Source organism: Triturus cristatus, chromosome 6, assembly GCF_964204655.1.
Source record: "Triturus cristatus chromosome 6, aTriCri1.1, whole genome shotgun sequence".
Lineage (NCBI taxonomy): Eukaryota > Metazoa > Chordata > Amphibia > Caudata > Salamandridae > Triturus > Triturus cristatus.
In genome coordinates, this window is record NC_140589.1 from 880,978,303 (window position 1) to 881,000,125 (window position 21,823).

The window sequence follows — 21,823 nt, forward strand, 5'->3', positions numbered from 1 at the left end:
TTAAAGGAGCAAGTTTTACGTTTCCAAAGTCATCGGTGTGGAAAATACTGTCGACGGAAATACAAGAGCAAAGAAAAATACTACACTAAATGTCGATTTGGATTTCCTAGACCTGTTCTTTCAAATGGAAGAGTAAACAGTTTTATGTCAGCTGTGAGACATACTATCACAAGAAAATCACCTAAGAATACCTACAACCTTAAAAGAAAAGAAGAATCAAAAAATATAAATGACTACAACCCAGTCATTTTATCCATGTGGAACGCTAACATGGATATACAGTATGTAGCTGACAATTCCATTGCTGTTGCACGATATGTAACGTCTTACATTACGAAATCAGAAAAAACAGAATTGAAGGAAATGTGGGAAGAGATTTCTCACGAGAAGACTGTTAGTAAGAAGCTGTACAGTTTCAGTTTGAAGATGTTATCGCATCGAGAAATTGGATCCTACGAATGTTCAGATAGGTTATCTTCTGCAAGTCTCTACTCAAAGTCAAGAAGAATAATTTGGGCAAGTTTAGGCCTTGCAGCAATGAGAAATCGGGTACTGAAATCTGTTGGAGAAATTGAATATTTGGCCGAGAATGACCCAGAAAGTACAGATATATTGAAAACAAACATGTTGGACACATATTATCCCAAGAGAAGTCATCATCTGGAGAACATGTGTCTCTATGAAGTGTTGCAGAACTACATTTATTCACGGAAAGCTGCAGAAGACATTAATAATGGAAAATATAAAGTTGTTGGTGAAGAAGGATGTTTGGTGAAGCAAACCAAAGGAAGTTTGATAAATCACCGGAAGCTGAGTTGCGACACTACCGACAAGAAAGAATTTTACTACTTGGCTCTTTTACAGTTGTTTAAACCATGGCGTACAGAGGATGAACTACTGGGAGAATTTCAAAGCTATGAGGATTCATTTAATGCTTGCAAAGACAGCATACAATGCAATACATTCACAACTTATCTGCAAATGTTAAATGAAGAAATTGAACAGGAAACTACAATTGCAGCAGAAATAGCTAGAGACAGTTCTCAGGACAGCCAAAGTTCAGGAACACACAGTCAAGATCCCCTAGGACAACCAATCGTTGAAAATGAAGCATCAATAGCCATGAATGAAGTGGAAACAGCTATGAATCAAGCTCAAGAAGAATTTATAGACTTAGAAAATTTGGAAAGACAACTGAATCAAGAGCAGCAACAAATTTATGAAGAGATCAAAAACAAAATTGATCACGGATTTCTACATGTAAAAAAAGAGTGCTCATGCACATCATTTCATCCAATCAGGATGTATGTAAGCGGACAAGCTGGCACTGGAAAAAGTTTCCTAATTAAAGTCATCAGAAGCTACCTAAAGCAAAAAACGGATTCTACGTTGTCTTGTGTGGTTACTGCTCCAACTGGGTTAGCAGCATATAACATAAAAGGAATCACCTTACATCGTTTGCTAATGTTACCAGTGGAGCATGAGAACAAAATACAATTCAACAAGCTAACTGGAGAAGCATGCTTGGAAGTTTCACGAGTATTGAAGAAGATGCAAGTTCTCATTATTGATGAGGTGAGCATGGTATCAAACTTAATGCTTGCCTTTGTGCATTTAAGAATGCAGCAAATTTTGAAGACAGACTATGACGTGTTATTTGGTGGAAAACACGTCATAGTTTTTGGAGATCTTTTGCAACTTACTCCAGTTAAAGGACAACCAGTGTTTAATACTGTGACACATGAAGACACGAAGAAGTCATTGGGAAGCATCGGTAATACAAATATTTGGTCCTTCTTTGAGTACAAGGAACTTACAACTAATATGAGGCAAGCAAACGATGAAGAATATGGAAGTATTCTGAAAGATATCAGGATTGGACTACTCACAGAAGCTGGCAAAAAAGCATTACAGACTCGGCTGCTACATAATTTATTTCCAAAGGAAGAAATAGTTGCAGAGAAGATATACAAGAACATTGCAGAAAACAAAAGTGTCATCTGCTTAATGCCTACTCTACGTGAATGCTCAATATTCAATGAGGAGCTTTTGAAATTGGAAAAGGAAGAGATCAGGAAATTGGAAGCAGTGGACAAAATTGAGGATGGAAGAATTACTGTCACAGTAACAGGCAAACTGAAAAATAAATTGGACTCACTAGAGAAGAACATCTCCAAAACAGCTGGATTAGAAAAAAATCTATATGTTTGCATGAACTGTAGAGTGTTTTTAAGGAGAAATTTGGATGTTGAGAAAGGTTTAGTTAATGGAGCGATGGGAAGAGTTGTGGGTTTTATTAATTATCAGAAAAAAGAAGGAATTGAATGTTTAAAAATAAAATTTGATCAGATAGATGAAGTTAAAGATATTTGTCGTTGTACAGTTCGTTTTATGCTTGTGAAAGACTTATATGTACGTAGGAAGCAGTTTCCGTTTTCTCTAGCATATGCTGTAACTATTCACAAGTCTCAAGGATTGACTGTAGATTGTGCATTTGTGAACATTGGTTCAACTGTGTTCAAAGAAGGTATGGCATATGTTGCTTTGTCACGAGTCAAAACATTATCAGGTTTATTCATGATAGACTTTGAAGAATCAAAAGTTAGTGCTGATACAAATTGTGTAAAGGAGTATAATAGATTAAGAAGAAGCTATGCTCCTCATTTAGGTCAGTATCCTGTGTTGGAGAAACGTGTAGTTTCTCGTAAAAGAAAAAATGAGAATATCTGTAGTGAAGATGTAGAGAAGAGGAAAAAAAAGAGGAGTGATGTAATTGCAAGCAAAAAGAAAAAGGAAAATGAAGAACAGGTTGTAGGATGTCATTTTGAAAATAGCTCTGGTGTCAACTGCTACGCAAATGTAGTGCTGAATGTTGCATTTTATCTGGAAAGTTTGCAAGAGCAGATAATAGTAAATCAGGGAAAAAGATTCTGTTCAGAGCTGAGTCTCCTTTTTCAAAAGTTGAGTAAAGATAAAACTCAAATAGAAAGTGCTACTGACATTAGAAAACTTTTAGATGTATGTTCAGGACGAACACAGTTTTCTCAAAATGAACAGCAAGATGCACATGAATTTTTGATGTATTTTCTTCAGGTAGTGGAAGAAGAAGGAGTTCCCATTGACATTTTTTTTGGTCTCTCTTATAAATGGGAACATGGTTGTGATAATTGTTATAATATATGTGGCTCTATTGTTGATAATGAAAGGTTTATTTATTTGACATTGCCAGAGAGTAAAACAGTCACTTTTGCAAAATTAGTTAAAGATGCTAATCATAGCATGAAATGTGGTGAGTGTAATTCTGACATGTTTTCAACATTAATTTTAAAGGAATACGGACAGTATGTAATTTTAATGATGCAACGATGTAGAGCTGATGGTTCAAAATTGGATACTTTAATAAAGAAGTTTACAGGACAGCAATTATCAATTTCAGGAAAAACTTTTGTAACTGTTGCAATAATTTTCCATGATGGACCTACTGTTACTTCTGGACATTACACAGTTTATCTAAAATGTGAAAAAGGCTGGACACTGTGTAATGATTCCCAATTGATTTTCAAACAACGTTTGCCTTTTGATTTAGCAAATTCCTATCTAATCTTCCTGAAACCTAAATTTTAGAGAGACTTGGCAAGATCTGGACAAAATAATTTTACCATTTTACTGGATTACCATTGCAATTTTGTAAAAAAAAGATTTTTAAAATTATCATTTGGCCTAACGGAAAGATAACCAATTGTAATGTGGACTTTTTTAATTTTTAATGCAATTTTGAAAAACCAATAATTTAGAGATTATCGGTAACTTCTGCACATTTTAAATTTTGGAATGTTATTGGACTGCCATTGGAAATTTTTTCAAAAATGATTTAAAAAATTACTATTTGGCCATGTGGAAAAGTAACCAATTCTATTGTGGACTAAATAAATTATTCAAAAAATTTTCGTGAACCAAAATGTTACAGAGAATCGGTGAGATCTGGACAAATTAAACTTTAGAATTTTATTGGATTTCCGTTGGAAATTTATTCCAAATAAAAAATTTAAATTACTATTTGGCCTAAAGGAAATGAAATCAGATGTATTTTGGAGTTATTTGAGATATAATATTGTGATTATAGTTCTGAAACAAACATATCAGACGGTATTTTAAAGAAATAAGTATTGGTATTAGATGATATTTTTTTACAATATTATGCATTTCTATAATGTTAAGTTTAATTAAAAAAAGAATCAGGGCTTTTTTAATACAATCTTTGTGATTGGTATTTTTTTTTGCCCGCTGTAAAATGATGAATGCAATTGCTTTCACAATTTATAGTGAAATGCAATATATTCTGAAAACAGCAAAAATAAGGCAAAAAGATTTTTTGGTAAAAAATGTAAATATGTGTACTGTATTATAAAATGTTTAAAAAATATTAATACTTTTTTCTTTTTTTCCAGATAGATATAGAAAATTTTCGAAAACTACAAACATTTTTAAAACTATTTTTTTAAAAAAGAAATGAATAAATATTTTTTCAGTGAGTATGGTAAGTCAATAATAATAATTGTAGTCTCTCAAGGACAATGTAATGTGATAAATGATTTTTAGTGTTTTTTTAAAAAAATAAAAAAAAAGTACGCGCACCGTACGCGTACGGTAAAAAAAAAATAAAAAAAAGTTTTTAAAAACATATGTAAAAAAAAGATGAAAGATAAGGTTGGCTCTTAAAAGAACCGTTGTGTTCATGCAGGGACAGAGGAAAGGAAGCATGGGAAAATTATTCAAAGCGACAAATGTGCTGATCTATTTTGTTGTTCACTAGGGAAACACTGGTCTCCCTATGGCAAATTAGATCTTTACAAAATGTGCAATGAATATCAACCTTCCGAAATCGAGGGTTCATTTCCAGAGGGCCAGCAAAAGGAGATTCTCCCCCCACAGATGAAGGGCTCACCTGACCTGCAGAAGAAGGAGTAAGCCCTGCAGGTGATGGTCCAGGCTGAGCTGCTGTGGATGTACTGGCTCGTCTTTCTGAAGAGTTACCTCCAAAAAGATGAGCATGTGTCCTTCTGTGTACATCCTGGAGGTGTCTCTTCATGGTGTGATTCCCAAAGGAATACTTCCTGTCAGGATTACCTCTAGAAAGTACACGCTTACACAGCCTGCAAGTAACTAAGGGTGCATTCACCTTTTGCTGGCCTTCTGGAAAAGTAAAATAATCCCAAACATAAGAAGGCTTTTGTTTCCTCGATCTCTGCCTCAAGACAGTGCTGCTAGTGCTAGCCTCACTCTCAGAAGAGCTCTGCTGTTCTGCCATCGTATCCCAAAGACAAACCAGCTCCTTCTCCCAAGGGATCACAAGCAGAAATGAGGGGAATGGGTGTGGTGTAGGAGAGTTCTAGAACTGAAAGTAGTTTCAACCAATCAAAAGTTGTGTTTCAAGATCACATGACCTACCGTACGCTTACGGTACGCTTACGGTACGCTTACGTCAAAAGTGCGCATGCGCGTAAAAAAGACACGCGCTTGCGCGCATGCGCATAACAGTCACTCCCCGGCACTTCCGCGTAACGTGCGCGTGTGGCGTAAGCGCGCACGCGTCCCACGCGCAGTACGCGCGGCTACGCAAAGTGCGTAACTATACGCAAGCAGCGTAGATAGATTACGGACGTTGCGTAAACCGTACGCTTACCGTGAGCTTACGGTACGCGTACTAAAAAAAAATAAAAAAATAAAAAAAGAACTGGAAATAAATTTTACATGTTTATTTTAAAAAATATATTAAAAAAAAATATTTAAGGATTTTAAAAATTAAAGCATAGTCTTTATAAAAGGTAAGAAAATTAAATTAAAAATATGTTTGAAAAAATTGAAGAATAAAAAAAAAATTAGCATTTAAAAAACCTTGCAAATTCACTGAAAAAACCATGGGTTTCACACACGTTATAGTTAGGAATTAGCATTTAAAAAACCTTTGAAATTCAGTGAAAAAACCATAGGTTTCACACACGTTATAGTTAGGAATTAGCATTTAAAAAACCTTAGAAATTCAGTGAAAAAACCATAGGTTTCACACATGTTATAGTTAGCTGGACATTTTATTCGTAAAAAACCAATGAAATTGCCCCGTTATAGTTAGTTCAGCTAACTATAACTCGCGCGCCCGCAATGCACTGCTGATGACGTCACATATTACATCACTCATGACATGGTCAGTGACATCACTCATGACATCACTGATGACATCTCAAATGACATCACTGATGACATCACTGATGACATCATCCTTGTGATAGAGTGGCAGACCTCCTCTTCCCCTAATATAACCTTTGACACACACATTCAAAAATAGAAACTACAATGTTCAAAACAATGGACATACCAATACCAGTTAAAACAACCTTTTCAGTAATTCTAAGATCCACATACACATCCACTCATTCACCAACAGTCCAATTCAGTCACTCATACATGTACTCACTCATCATATGTACTCATACACCTATACATCCTGTTACACAATGCCACTCATCCATAGAGTTACTCACACACATAGTCACTCATGCTAACAAAGAATCAAACATACATTTACTTGCATATACAGTTATACACACACCACCACACTTACTTCTACGGAAACTTACACATACTTAGTCTTTTAAACAATCACTTATAGAAACACATACTTATTCATACAAGAACTCTTTCAATCTCTCACTCTCACATATACTCACATATATACACCAATAGTCACATATACTAGTTTAAAACATATGTAGTTACTCATAAAGACACTATTGAGACAGTCATTCACTCACTAACACACCCATACACACACTCATCCACCCATACAGTCCTGCACACATACTGTGTTCAACACATACAAACAGTGAGTCACTCATTCATGCACCTATGCACTACGTAATACCCCCACCGAACCATGCAGACACTCAGACTGATACTCAAAAAACCAACTAATAACCTATATAGACACCCATGTAGCTACTCACCAACCCATGCAGCCACTTATACACAAAGTGAGAGACTGATACAGATATTTACATATTTAAACATTACTCACTAAGCCATGTATTCACTATGATACACTTAATCAGTCAGTTACACAATCAATTTTTCAAAAACAAATCATCCATTTAGACACTTATATACCCATTTATTCTTCCATCGACCTTGAGATATACATATATAAAACATATTTAATTTTCAGAAAAACCCACATTCACTGGATGATGTCATCAGTGATGTCATCAGTGATGTCATTTGAGATGTCATCAGTGATGTCATGAGTGATGTCACTGACCATGTCATGAGTGATGTAATATGTGACGTCATCAGCAGTGCATTGCGGGCGCGCGAGTTATAGTTAGCTGAACTAACTATAACGGGGCAATTTCATTGGTTTTTTACGAGTAAAATGTCCAGCTAACTATAACATGTGTGAAACCTATGGTTTTTTCACTGAATTTCTAAGGTTTTTTAAATGCTAATTCCTAACTATAACGTGTGTGAAACCTATGGTTTTTTCACTGAATTTCAAAGGTTTTTTAAATGCTAATTCCTAACTAGAACGTGTGTGAAACCCATGGTTTTTTCAGTGAATATATTTGTGTATGTATATATATATATATATTAGTGTATGTGTATGCATATATATATTTGTGTATGTGTATGTATATATTTGTGTGTGAATATATTTGTGTATATGTATATATGTGTGTGTGTGTGTGTGTGTGTTTTCCATATTTTCCTATCTTACCTAAAATGCAGGCCCCCTTGCAACAGTACGCAAGGGTGCCTGCATTGACGCTAGGGAGCCAAAAGTGTGCCAGCACTAGAAAAGGACAGGAATGCGCCATATGATGGTAAATACAGTGCATTCTTGCCCATTCAAGCAGCACAGCAAAGTGGCTTGATGCATTGCATTTAAGGAATGGTAAATCTGTCCCAATATTTCCTGGACCAATGTTTGATAATGTAAGGGTTTACTCCGTCCATAAATTTAGCCAGGTTATAAATTGAATTTACGTTAAACTGGTAGCTGTGAAATATGTGCCTGTACACAATGCAAGTGCTGCTGTTCCGCAATTAGTTTAGACTGTAATCAAACTAACACTTCAAAATCACAGTTAGATACAGTAAAGTTGCAAAAGGTATGCAAGTAAAATAGAAGATGCTTATTTAAAAGCTTTATTTGAATATATACACTTTTCTTGAACAATGTACAGTGATGGTATTTCAATGTGCATCCTCGTTCCTTCATGCTAAGCTCAGGATTTCATTTACAAAGTGAAGAACAGAATTTCTTCTCTTTCCTTCCCTGTCAAATTTTACTACGATGGAGAATGTACATCCTTAACAATATATATGATATCATTTATTCCCACATTCTTAATAAAAATCTGCGGTCCGGCATACGGACAGGGTGCTTTTTCTAGCGAGAACAGTAAAACTATATTAACTACAAGACATGTTTTTTGTTTACAGTAAAAACGGGTGTAGGACAACATGTCTTTTACGCATTCATGTAATATCAAATGTAACCATAAGACAATATAAAAATATATCCCTAAAAATAACATTTTGCCATATATTATATCATAACATAATTAGAATAAACAATGATCAAAAAATTCACATAGAAAAATGATCACGGGTGCCTTATTTCTAAAGATATTTTAGCAGAACTGCAGAGTGGAGGGTACTATTTCCAAATACTTGACATCCTTTGTCATATCCCACATTGCGGTAGGCAAACAGGCTAGATTGGTTACAAGATGGACATAAAAGCAGTGTTTAATTTGTAAAACAAATAAGTGCCAGGTCTCTCGTTAGGAGGCCACTGCAGCTCACACCACACATTGTCCCTGCCATGCTGCCAATGATAGTAACAACAATACTACTAACCATCACACTGCTACAAGTGTGACAGTTCGGACTATTTCAGTCTTCCAAAGCTATAAGAATGGCTTAGGCGGCAGGTAAAAGTAATTTTTAATGTATATTGAATTAATAATTACTTTTTGTTGTGGTCATTTCTAAATTAGCTAGGCAGCGTCCCCTTGTGGCAGACTTTCACAAGCACTGGTGTTGAGAAACAAGTGCAGGTGCTGAGCACCGGAAACCACAGGCGCAAATTAAGCACTGCATAAAAAGAGCACCTACAAAAGGTTACCTCACAATTTTCCATGACTCTTTAACAACTTATGAGATTGCACCGCAGCAAAGCCAATGGCGGGCCAAGCTTGTCTTCTTCAAAGGATCACATGAAGTCCTTGATACACCAGTTTAGATTGTGTGGACACATTGCTTACATGTTTTGATGGTAAAAGGGCATGGTTCTCCGAAATATCATTCTATTATAGCCTTATAGCCGGCTGCCAAGGGCTGTACCGGTTGTTAAAGGCCCTGAACCCGAGGGGCGAGGGCCTATAATGAGGGAGAGGGACTTTAACAACCGGTATAGCCCAAGGCAGACGGGCTAAAAGGCTATTGGAACATTCCAACCACTGAGGGTAGAATGATCTAAATTAAAAAGGCCGAAACATGTAGACAAACATTGGCATGCTGGCGCTCATGATCTTATACCAGCCATTATAAGCTCGGAGCAATTCCATTGTCTTCAGTGGAGCTCTTAACATTCAAATGTTATCATTAAGACCCTGATCTGAAGAGTCTGCCTGCTCCACTGTCAGAAGCTGGGGAGGCGACCACTAATTCTCTTAGAGAGAATGCATGAGACAGACAGTTTATTGAAGGCCTAATTCCTCAACCACACTTTGGTGAGTGCATGGAAACTGCATCAATCACAAAGAATACTATAAATATGGAATGCTAATATAATTTAGCATATTTAATCATTGTATTTTTTTTGTGTGGAATATAGTCTAGGAGAAACAACTGAGACTAAATTAAGTCTACGGAAAGGCAAAGCTAGTAATTTAATGGCTAGACATATCTTTGTGAGTTGGCTCTTAACGTGGACATTTCATAACCACAGTGGAAACCAAGCATCAGGCAGTGCAAACTGAGAAATTAGTATAATATACTAAGAGTTTGGTACAGAAGCTGTTCTTAAACTTCTGCTGTCCCCATACCACCCGAGTATGCAGAATAAATAGTTTAATATTTTACAGCATTTAAAGAACAATATCACTATTTGAATATATATTTAATTAACATTAAAATAAAGAGGGACTGTGCTAAAACGTAGAATAAAATGTTGTTAATTATCTATTCTCTCCTTTCTGGACTTTACACTAGGGTAAATGTCTGAAACTTCCTGTGGCACTGTATCGGTAAGAGACCTCTGGTTAGACAGCATGGCAGGGGTGCGGAGAGGGACCTCTGCTGGCAGAAAGAGAGGGGGCAGTTAACATTTGTGTTGTTTTTAGAGAGGCTAGTCTTAGTGAAATTATCCAAGAAGTCTCATGCCATGTCTAATTCCCCCTACAGATTTGCTCTGTCATAGAACAATATTTCCCCGATATAAAGGAAGACTTCAAGCTCAGGCAATAAAAGAGAGACTGATCCATGCTAGTGAACTTTCCAGCAACATAAGGAATGTTATTTTAAAGCAGTAGTTCACTTGCTATAAAGCCTAAGTGAAATATTATTTTTACTGCCTTCACTCTGCTTTTCTATAAAAGTTTAACTCCACCTTCCAGTTTTTTTTTAACATCTGCCGTAATCATTAAATATGGCAGTTAGAGGGAAAAACTGCGTTCATGTTTATTGATTAGAGAATTATTTGTTTATCCATTTGTTTCACAGCTTCTGAAGTGGTTAGTTCCATTAGATTAATTATCAGTTTTTAAACTATGAATAGGCAACACATTATAACCGTGAAGTACTTTTGCAAAAACATTCAAGGTGTGCGAAGTTATTGGAGGTCTCATTTAGGAGTTGGCCCGGGGTTGCTGTTGCTAGCCCTAAGTGGCTGTTCGCAGCTCATAAGAGCTGCTTTGCACCCTTCGTGATGTTAGCATTCTAGTTACTGATCCTTTGAAAAGTTAAATACCCCAAGGTTTTCTTAAATCATTTATTATCTTTGGTGGCTGAATGTTTGTTCCATTTGTTATCTGTAAGGATTGAAATTTTCTTGGTTCACTTTACCAAAGAGTGGAGGCAGTAAACTTTAAATTTGATGTAAGGATGTATCTTCTCCCATATTATCACTTCCTGTGATGTCATCGGAGTGAAAGGTCATGCAAAGCCACTTCTGGTACCCTGATGATTTGGATGAACTGATACCACTAGGTCCTCTTTCCGGTGGTACTTAGAGTGAGTGCTCAGAATCCAAAATCTACTTCTGGGAGAGTGAAATTGGAATCACTAAGGTTAAATGGAAGTTTTATGGGGGAACCTCTGCCCTTTTTGTTTGGAGAACTGGGGTTCGTAGATTCTTTTGGAGAATTGACATGAACTTGAGGTGTGCTTTTATTTTGTGTGCCCACGTCTAGCGCTACCTCAGGGGTGTGTACAGCGGGACCAGAAAAACCAAATGAAGGGAGCTTAAACTGAGGTCCACTTATTTTTTTCTCTGAAGTTTTAAGGTTCAGCTGTGTATCCAATTCTGGAGCCGATAGGTCAACTTCACCTTTTACCTCTGGAGCATCCAAATTGAAATCAATATCTGGCACCAGTATTTTCTTTTTTTTGGATATCTTATCTGAGGGAACTGACACATCAGGATTTTGAGGGTTCTCTGCAGAAATGCTGGCTGATGGCAATTTAATTTTTGGGACACTGATATCTACCTCCGGGCGATCAACATTTATTTTATTTTTCATACCCGGCAAGGAAATATCAATGTTGCTGTCCATCGTTCTCCCATCTACCTTTATTTTTGGGGTTTCGATGTTTGCACCAGACATTTGGACTGAGGGCATATTGAACTGTGGCAAATTCATATTTTTTTGAGACCTTTTTAAGCTAACAGTCGATGCGTCAATTTCTACACCCGGCCCTTCAACATTGGCTTGCAATTTCGGGCTGCTAATTTTCGAATCACCTTTAATACCTGGAGCGTTCACATTTAAGTTCATTTCCGGACCTCCTTTTCTCTGGGAAATGCCTGGCCATGCCATTTCAACATTTGCACCTTGTGTATCAATAGTGGGAAGATGAGCTTTTGCCATGGAGCTCTCCAGTTTGCCTTCCACCTTTGGCAATGAAACCTCAAAGTCGGGTGCTTGCACATTAGGCTCAGACATTTGAAATGCCGGCATTTTGAACTTTGAAAACGTTGATTTCGTGTCAGGTTTTGTAAACTCAATATCTGGTGCGTTTATATCAAGCTTGGGCCCTTTAAGACTCCCTTCCACTTTGGGATCTGAAATGCCACTGCTTCCTTTGAATTGTGGAGCCTTCAACCTTAAATCACCCTCAGGAGCGACATGTTTGTCCGATGAGATGTTTAATGAAGGCATTTTAATTTTAGCGTCTGTAATATTTGCACTAGGGAGATCTACGTTTATGTCTGGACCTTTGAATGTGCCTTTTGTTGTTGGCATGTTCACATCTATGCCACGTTCATTCACAGTACCACCCGCTTCCAGGTCTGGGGAGTTGAGGCTGGGCCCAGAAAATGAAAATTCAGGCAGCTTGAAGCGAGTGGGATTGGTCTTTTTGTCAGATTTTTTAAGACTAATATCAGGTGCATTCAAATCTAGCCTTGGCCCTTCAACCTTACCTTGCAAATTCGGTGCATTCAAATCACTACTTAGTTCTGGAGATTTCAAACTCACATCTCCACTAGAACTTGTTTTTTTCTGGAAAAACTTTGGCATTTTAAATTTTGACGGTTTCACTTCTGCTTTAGGAAGATCTATATTAATTTCAGGACCTTTCATCTTTGGTGCTTGCATGCTTATGTCAGGTTTTGTAATTTTGCCATCTACTTTTGGTAATGAAAGATCTAGCGATGGTGCTTCTACGTTACCATCAAGCTCAGGACCTTTGAAGCTTGGACCGGATAGTCCAAATGATGGCATTTTAAAATGTGGCGAGCTCACCTTTTTGTCAGAACCTTTCACATTAATATTTGGTACCTTAATATCTACATTGGGCACTTTAACATTTCCTGTCAATTTAGGATCTTTAATATTAAGGCCACCTTTTAGATCTGGTGCATTCACACTTAACCCACCCTCAGGTAGGTGAAGATTTCCAGAAGGCATGTTGACTGAGGGTATTTTAATTTTTGGAGCTGTGATATCCGCATCTGGCAGATCCACACCGACCTCAGGACCCTGAAATTCACCTTTCATTTTCGGCACAGAGACATCCACTTTAGGTTTTTTCATTTTACCATTAATGTCTAGATCTGGCCCTTCAATATTACCTTTTAGTTTTGGAGAAGGGATGTCAAAGTCACCTTTCATGTTTGGACCTTTTACATTTAAATCAACTTCTGAAGTTCCCGCCTTGGTACTGAACATTCCCCCCAATGAAGGCATTTTAAACTTTGGACCTTTCACATCTAAACTGGGAGAGTCCACTTTTGCTGATGGCGCTTTCAGGTCACCCTCAACCTTTGGCAAAGACACATCTAGTGATGGCATTTTTAAGTTGCCATCAAGCTCAGGGGATTTTACACTGGGCCCAGATATCCCAAGCGAGGGCATTTTGAATTCTGGTAAGCTTATCTTTTTATCAGAACCTTTTAGGTTAACATTTGGTGCGTTAATATCAATGGCGGGACCATCAACCTTAGCCTGCGCCTTTGGTGCACTAATGTCAAAGTCGCCTTTCAGTTCCGGAGATTTTATATTTAAATTTGCATCTGGTATTTCTGCCTTGGTATTAAACATTCCCCCAAGAGAAGGCATTTTAAACTTTGAACCTTTCACATCTAAACTGGGAGAGTCCACTTTTGCTGATGGCGCTTTCAGGTCACCCTCAAACTTTGGCAAAGACACATCTAGTGATGGCATTTTTAAGTTGCCATCAAGCTCAGGGGTTTTTACATTGGGTCCAGATATCCCAAGCGAGGGCATTTTGAATTCTGGTAAGCTTATCTTTTTATCAGAACCTTTTAGGTTAACATTTGGTGCATTAATATCGATGGCTGGGCCATCAATCTTAGCCTGGGCCTTTGGTGCATTAATGTCAAAGTCACCTTTCAGTTCCGGAGATTTAATATTTAAATTTGCATCTGGTACTTCTGCCTTTGTGTTAAACATTCCCCCAAGAGAAGGCATTTTAAACTTAGGACCTTTCACATCTAAACTGGGAGAGTCCACTTTTGCTGATGGTGCTTTCAGGTCACCCTCAACCTTTGGCAAAGACACATCTAGTGATGGCATTTTTAAGTTGCCATCAAGCTCAGGGGGTTTTACATTGGGTCCAGATATCCCAAGTGAGGGCATTTTGAATTCTGGTAAGCTTATCTTTTTATCAGAACCTTTTAGGTTAACATTTGGTGCATTAATATCGATGGCTGGGCCATCAATCTTAGCCTGGGCCTTTGGTGCATTAATGTCAAAGTCGCCTTTCAGTTCCGGAGATTTAATATTTAAATTTGCATCTGGTACTTCTACCTTTGTATTAAACATTCCCCCAAGAGAAGGCATTTTAAACTTAGGACCTTTCACATCTAAACTGGGAGAGTCCACTTTTGCTGATGGCGCTTTCAGATCACCCTCAACCTTTGGCAAAGACACATCTAATGATGGCATTTTTAAGTTGCCATCAAGCTCAGGGGTTTTTACATTGGGTCCAGATATCCCAAGCGAGGGCATTTTGAATTCTGGTAAGCTTATCTTTTTATCAGAACCTTTTAGGTTAACATTTGGTGCATTAATATCGATGGCTGGGCCATCAACCTTAGCTTGGGCCTTTGGTACATTAATGTCAAAGTCGCCTTTCAGTTCCGGAGATTTAATATTTAAATTTGCATCTGGTACTTCTGCCTTTGTATTAAACATTCCCCCAAGAGAAGGCATTTTAAACTTAGGACCTTTCACATCTAAACTGGGAGAGTCCACTTTTGCTGATGGCGCTTTCAGGTCACCCTCAACCTTTGGCAAAGACACATCTAGTGATGGCATTTTTAAGTTGCCATCAAGCTCAGGGGTTTTTACATTGGGTCCAGATATCCCAAGCGAGGGCATTTTGAATTCTGGTAAGCTTATCTTTTTATCAGAACCTTTTAGGTTAACATTTGGTGCATTAATATCGATGGCTGGGCCTTCAACCTTAGCCTGAGCCTTTGGCACGTTAATGTCGAAGTTGCCTTTTAGGCCGGGAGATTTTACGTTTAGATCTGCATCTGGAACTTCTGGCTTTGAACTGAACAGTCTACCAAATGAAGGCATTTTTATCTTTGGACCTCTCACATCTACATTAGGAAGATCCACATCTGCTCTGGGAGCTTTGAAATCTCCTTTAACCTTCGGCATTGACACATCTAGTGATGGCGAGTCTATTGTACCATCAAACTGGGGTGCTTTATTGTTGGGCCCTGATATCCCGAATGAAGGCATTTTAAATTGAGGTGCGCTTCCCTTGATATCTGGAGCCTTCATGCTAACACTTGGCGCCTTGACATCAAGACTTGGCACTTTAATATCCCCTTTCAGTTTTGGATCTTTGATATTAAGATCACCTTTTAGTTCAGGAACATTCACGCTTAAGCCCCCCTTGGGTAATGAAATATTCCCGGAAGGCATGTCGACGGATGGTATTTTCATTGTTGGAGCTGGGATGTCTACATCTGGCAGATCCACCCCTACCTCAGGAGCTTTGAATTTGCCTTTCACCTTTGGTAACGAGACATCCACTTCTGGTTTGTTCAGTTTACCATCTGCCTCGATTTCAGAAGATTTTAGGCTGGGTCCTGACATACCAAAAGAAGGCATCTTAAAATGTGGCAGGTTCATCTTTTTTTCTGTACCTTTCAGACTGATATCTGGTCCATTAATGTCTAGATCAGGTCCTTCAATATTGGTTTTCAATTTTGGAGAAGGGATTTCAAAGTCCCCTTTTACATCTGGTGCCTGTACATTTAAATCAACACCTGGGGCTCCTGTATTTGTATTAAACATTCCCTCAAAGGAAGGCATTTTAAACTTTGGACTTTTACTCTCTACATTTGGAAGGTCCACTTTTGCTGTTGGAGCTTTGAAATTCCCCTCAATCTTTGGCATTGAAACATCAAGAGATGGTGCTTTTATGTTGCCTTCCAGATCAGGGGATTTTGAACTGGGCCCCGACACTCCAAAGGTAGGCATCTTGAATTTTCGCCCTTTAGCTTCTACTGTAGGAAGATCCAGATTAATGTCTGGACCTGTAACTTTTGATGGGACCGTCATCGATTTTGATGAAGCGTTCAGGTCTACACCTGGTGTTCTGTAATCCAGGCTAGTGCTTTTCAAATCGCCTTGTAACTTTGGAGTTGGAACAGTAATGTCACCTTTAAGGTCAGAGGATTTAAAACCTATGTCAGCATCAGGAATTCCGGGTTTCGTATGAAAAATCTTTAGCGAGGGCATTTTAAATCGTGAACCTTTTGCCTCTACTTTTGGAACATCAATCTTTGCCGAAGGGCTTTTGATGTCCCCTTCAAATTTTGGCGATGACAGATCTAGCTCAGGTGTTTTTATGTTGCCAGACTTTTTAAAAGTAGGCATTTTGAAAAGTGGCTTTTTCACATTAGCGCTTGGTGCCCGAATATCAAGGTTAGGGACTTTCATATCACTTTTTAATTTAGGATCTTTAATACTGAGGTCACCCTTTAGCTCTGGAGCCTTCAAGTTTAAGCCAGCCTCAGGTAATGAAAGATTACCGGAAGGAACATCTATTGATGGCATTTTCATCTTTGAAGCAGAGATATCCACATCTGGCAGATCCACATCGACCTCCGGACCTTGTAATTTACCTTTCACCTTAGGCACAGAGATGTCCAATTCAGGTTTTTTAATTTTGCCATCTAACTCCACCTCTGGAGTTTTAAGACTGGGTCCAGACAATCCAAAGGATGGCATCTTACCATGTGGTACATTTAGTTTATTTTCTGACCCTTTTAGACTAATATTTGGTGCATTGATGTCTACATCGGGCACTTCAATGTTGGTATTAAATTTTGGAGAAGGTATGTCAATGGCCCCTTTCATTTCTGGTGTTTTTACATTTAAGTCTAAATCTGGACCTCCTGTCTTGGTATTAAATATTCCCCCGACTGAAGGCATTTTAAACTTCGGAGCTTTCACATCTGCATTGGGAAGATCCACCTTTGCGGATAGTGGTTTTAAATCCCCTTCAACTCTAGGCAATGACACATCTAGTGATGGTGTTTTTATGTTGCCGTCTATCTCAGGGCCTTTTGCACTAGGCCCTGACATTTGAAAAGATGGCATCTTAAAATGTGGTGCATTAAAGGTTTTCTCTGGACCTTTCAGATTGACATTTGGTGCATTAATGTCTACATCTGGTGTTTTAATGTTTGTTTTTAATTTTGGAGCAGTGATATCTAAATCCCCTTTAATTTCTGGTGTTTTTACATTTAAATCTGCACCTGTATCTCCTCCCTTGGCATGAAACATTCCTCCCAATGAAGGCATTTTAAACTTTGGACCTTTCACGTCTGCATTAGGAAGATCCACCTTTACTGTTGGTGGCTTAAAATCCCCTTCAACCTTGGGCAATGAAACATCTAGTGATGGTGGCTTCACATTTGCATCCATCTCAGGGGCTTTTACACTGGGACCGGACATTCCAAAGGATGGCATTTTTAACTGCGGCATAGTAAATGTATTTTTTGGACCTTTCACACCAATATTTGGGGTATTTAAATCTAGATCTGGCCCTTCCATGTTGGCTTTTAATGTTGGAGAAGGTATATCTAGGTCCCCTTTAATTTCCGGTGCTTTTGCATTTAAATCTACATCTCCCTTAGCAGTGAACTTTCCCCCCACTGAAGGCATTTTAAATGTTGGTCCTTTCAAATCTTCGTTTGGAGGATCCATTTTTATGGCTGGAGATTTGAAATCTCCCTTAACCTCTGCAATTGAGACATCTAGTGATGGAGTCTTTATATTGCCATCCAGCTCGGGAGCTTTTGCACTGGACCCGGACTTTCCAAAGGATGGCATTTTAAAATGTGGCATATTAAAGTTTTTTTCTGGATTTTTCATCTTAATATTTGGTGCATTAAGGTCTACATTTGGCCCTTCAAAGTTAGTTTTTATGTTTGGAGAAGGGATATCAAACTCCCTTTGAAATTCTGGTGTTTCTACATTAAAATCTCCGTTTGGAGACCCTGCTTTGGTATTGAACTTTCCTCCCAGTGAAGGCATTTTAAGAGCAGGTCCTTTTATATCTACGTGGGGAAGATCAACTTTTGTGGCTGGAGATTTAAAATCTCCTGCAACCTTTGGCAGTGAAACATCCAGTGAAGGGGCCTTTATGTTGCCATCCAGCTCAGGGGCTTTTGCACTGGGCAAAGACATCCCAACAGATGGCGTCTTGACATTAATTTTATTTTCCGAATGCTTCAGACTAATATTTGGTGCATTAATGTCTAGATCTGGCCCTTCAATGTTGGCATTTAATTTTGGAGAAGGGATACTGTGCTCCCCTTTCATTCTTGGTGCTTTTAAATTTAAATCCACATCAGGAATTCCAGCTGTTACATTAGGGGTTTGAAACTTTGGCCCTTTCACATCTGCATTCGGGAGGCTCACTTTTGCGGATGGAGCGTTAAAGTCCCCTTTCACATCTGGCAATGACAAGTCCAGGGATGGTATTTCTATGTTGCTCTGCCCAAAGGAAGGCATTTTGAATTTAGGTTGCTTTATGTTTTTCTCTGAACCAATGGAGTTGATATCTGGTACCTTCATATCTATAGTGGGGCCTTTAATGTTTCCCTTCAATTTTGGATCTTTGATATCAATTTTGCCATTTAACTCTGGACCCTTGAACTGCAAATCTTCACCATTAACAGAAAGTCTTCCTTGAGGAATGTCTCCTAATGGCATTTTGACCCCTGGTGCTGTGAAATTTGACTCTCGCTGATCCACATTCCAATCAGGACTTTTGAATTGGCCAGCTTTTATGTCTGGTACTAATGCATTAATCTCTGGTGATTTAATGTTGACACCTAGGTCTTTTTTTATGCCACTCCCTTGTATGTCCAATCTAGGGCTTTCAATGCGAGCAATTATCCGGTCGGAAAACTTTGTTGCGCTCTCTCTGTTTGCACGTTTATTGCTGGGTTCCGACAAATTTTCCAATGACTTTGCTGCTTTCAGATGCCGTTTAATCTTATTGTTGAAGAGGCTCTCATAGACAGAATCACGGGAAACCTAAAAAATAATTAATAAAAATATATGTTAATATATGTAGATGAATTTTCATGATGGTGTTTAGACTAAGTGCTTTGAGGCACACTTACAAGATCATCCATGTGAACATTAAATGTAGGTGATGAAAATACGCTTTCTGGAGATTTGACCTCATTTTTCACGTGAAGCTTAAGGCCTGTTTTATACGGTTCAGTTGCCTTCAGTATGTCCATGACGTCGTTCTTGTTGAGATTTTCAAAATAAATTGTGGCACCAACCAGTTCATCTCCTACAAAGTGGAATACACACGTTACACGTGAAATGATTCATATGAATACTTTATTTTCTGATTGGTCAGACTGAGTTTAAAATGCATTATGATACACTTGTTAATATGTATTAAATTACATGCAGGATCCTGTAGCCAACTGTTGTATAGTGAATGACTAGATGCTGACCTATTTCATGTAAGAAAACTAATAAAATATGTTTAAAAATAAAAAATACTTTATTTTCAGACATATTGATCTACGTCAATGTTATGTCTCACTTAAAGAGAATATAGATAACAAATAGGGAGCTTTCCTTCCCGGAGGTGCTGAAGTTAGGTGATTCCTCCTTTCATCTGGAAGCACAAGGCACAGGGCCTCTCCATACAGTCTGATGGGACCAGCCCTCTTTTCACAGGAAAATCATTCCCTATGTTCAATACTTAGTGAGCCCTGCCATGGGCCATACACTATGAACACTGCAGGCAGTGGACAAAAGCTTAAAAGCTTAAATCATACATAGAAAACAACTGTTGGTTAAGGAAAATAACTGCTCCCATTAGAAAGACATTAATCTGTATTATGGAAAACCTTATAAATTCCCTCAAAAACATAAATCTCTCTCTCTCTCTATATATATATATATATATATCTCTACATCTACATCTATATCTAAAGAGAGAGATATAGAGATTGGGACCTGGTTTGATGTTTTCAGAACCGGAGAAGAGCCCAGGGATTTGTAGTAAATCTAACTATACAAGTAGAACCATTTTTTAGGAGTGTTTCGGCTCGCTCCACTCTGGAGCCTTGATCACTCTCTGTACTGAAGTTATGGTAACTTTGAATACAGCACTTAAACTTAGTTTAAAGCAACTCAGAAATTCTCATGCACAAGAGCTATGCAAACCATAGTTTGGACACCAAATGCACTGCTCATATACTCATTCTTGATTTGACAGATTCAATTAAAAATGTAAATATTACAGATAACACATTACCATAACAGTATGAAACAGATGACGATGAATGTACTACTATTTATTTGTTTGAGTATCTGTTGGTATTTAATCACATTGTGCTTTTAGGTTATTTTTTGGTAAAAAAATATTGACAGGTCATGAGCATTGCATTTGGTGTGCAAGGTGTGGTTTTCATGGCTTATGTGCAAGTAATGCCCTGCGGTTCCAACCAAAAGGAGCACATTTCAATGTTTTTTGGTTTTAATTAGCAAACATAAATGCACTTTTACTGTATTTTTTCAGTGCGTTTGTGAAATTGTTATAAACCTACATTTATGTGTTATAACCAAACCCAACCACAACTTCACTTTAACCTTTGTTTTTTCAGTGATATTTTGAGGTTTTTGATCATATACTACATACATAGGGTTCAGTATGAACTGTCAAACCTCTCTGCATGAAATGCAGCACCCAATATTGGCTGTATAATGGGAAACACAGGCTTCAGCTGGGTGATGCAGTGGTTAGTCACAGGGTCAGGCTCTGGGCCAGGCCTGTCGTAGGTTGACTGCCCCCACTGCAAACAGTCTTTGGCCTGCGCAGAGGGCAATGGCTTCAGGGAGTGCCCTATTGCCAGACCCAGTGCCCTACCCACCACAGGTGGCCAACCTCCTTGGGCCAGGCCCGGTTTTACTTTCCTTTTAATTAGGGTTTGCAGACCCTACTGTAGGTTTCCTGGTCATGGATCACCATCCCAATACAAGCTTCATGGGCTGGTGTTGGAGCTCCCCCGAGACCTGGTTTTGGTTTTGCAGAACCCGAGAAAAGACCAGCAGAGGCTTTGAAGTATACGCCCATGAAGCTTGCACAGGTCCCTGGCAATCCCTGTCCCAAAGAACACAGACTTTGCAGCAAAATCAACATTTCTTTATTATGTTTTTACTATTTAGTCACAGGGTGTGGCCTCTAGGAGTACCCACCTCATGGGCATGAGAATGAGATTGCACTCAACCTGCAGCCATTCGAGCCCTTTCAATTTCTTTCAAGTATGCAGGTACTGTGTCCCCGCATCTTGTAATGGTGGCCATAGCATTTTTCCTGCCAAGCCAATCACAGCGCTTTGGTTCCATACACACGACTTTAAGTTTGCGGAACCGAAATCGGCAAACGCGAGAAATCTCCCTTGGCAGATAATACTAGAATATTTTTCAAACATTTGCTACGCGGACGTCCATGAAACCTGGTACGCGGACCTCCATGGATTAACAGTCATGGGACCGCACCATTTAAATGGTGC

General features: G+C 38.3%; 1 protein-coding gene across 3 annotated transcripts in view; it reads right to left on the reverse strand.

Moving 5' to 3' along the window:
* Positions 1 to 8,185: 8,185 nt before the first annotated feature.
* Positions 8,186 to 21,823, reverse strand: part of LOC146818006 (neuroblast differentiation-associated protein AHNAK-like) — a 237,367-nt gene continuing 223,729 nt past the window's right edge. For all 3 annotated transcript variants that reach the window (XM_085611490.1, XM_085611487.1, XM_085611488.1), the window contains 2 exons: positions 19,406 to 19,584; positions 8,186 to 19,316 (listed from right to left, as the gene is read on the reverse strand). In XM_085611490.1, the coding sequence (XP_085467616.1) occupies positions 11,301 to 19,316; positions 19,406 to 19,584 (8,195 nt within the window). In that variant the 3' untranslated portion in view covers positions 8,186 to 11,300. The remainder of the gene's footprint in view (positions 19,317 to 19,405; positions 19,585 to 21,823) is intronic.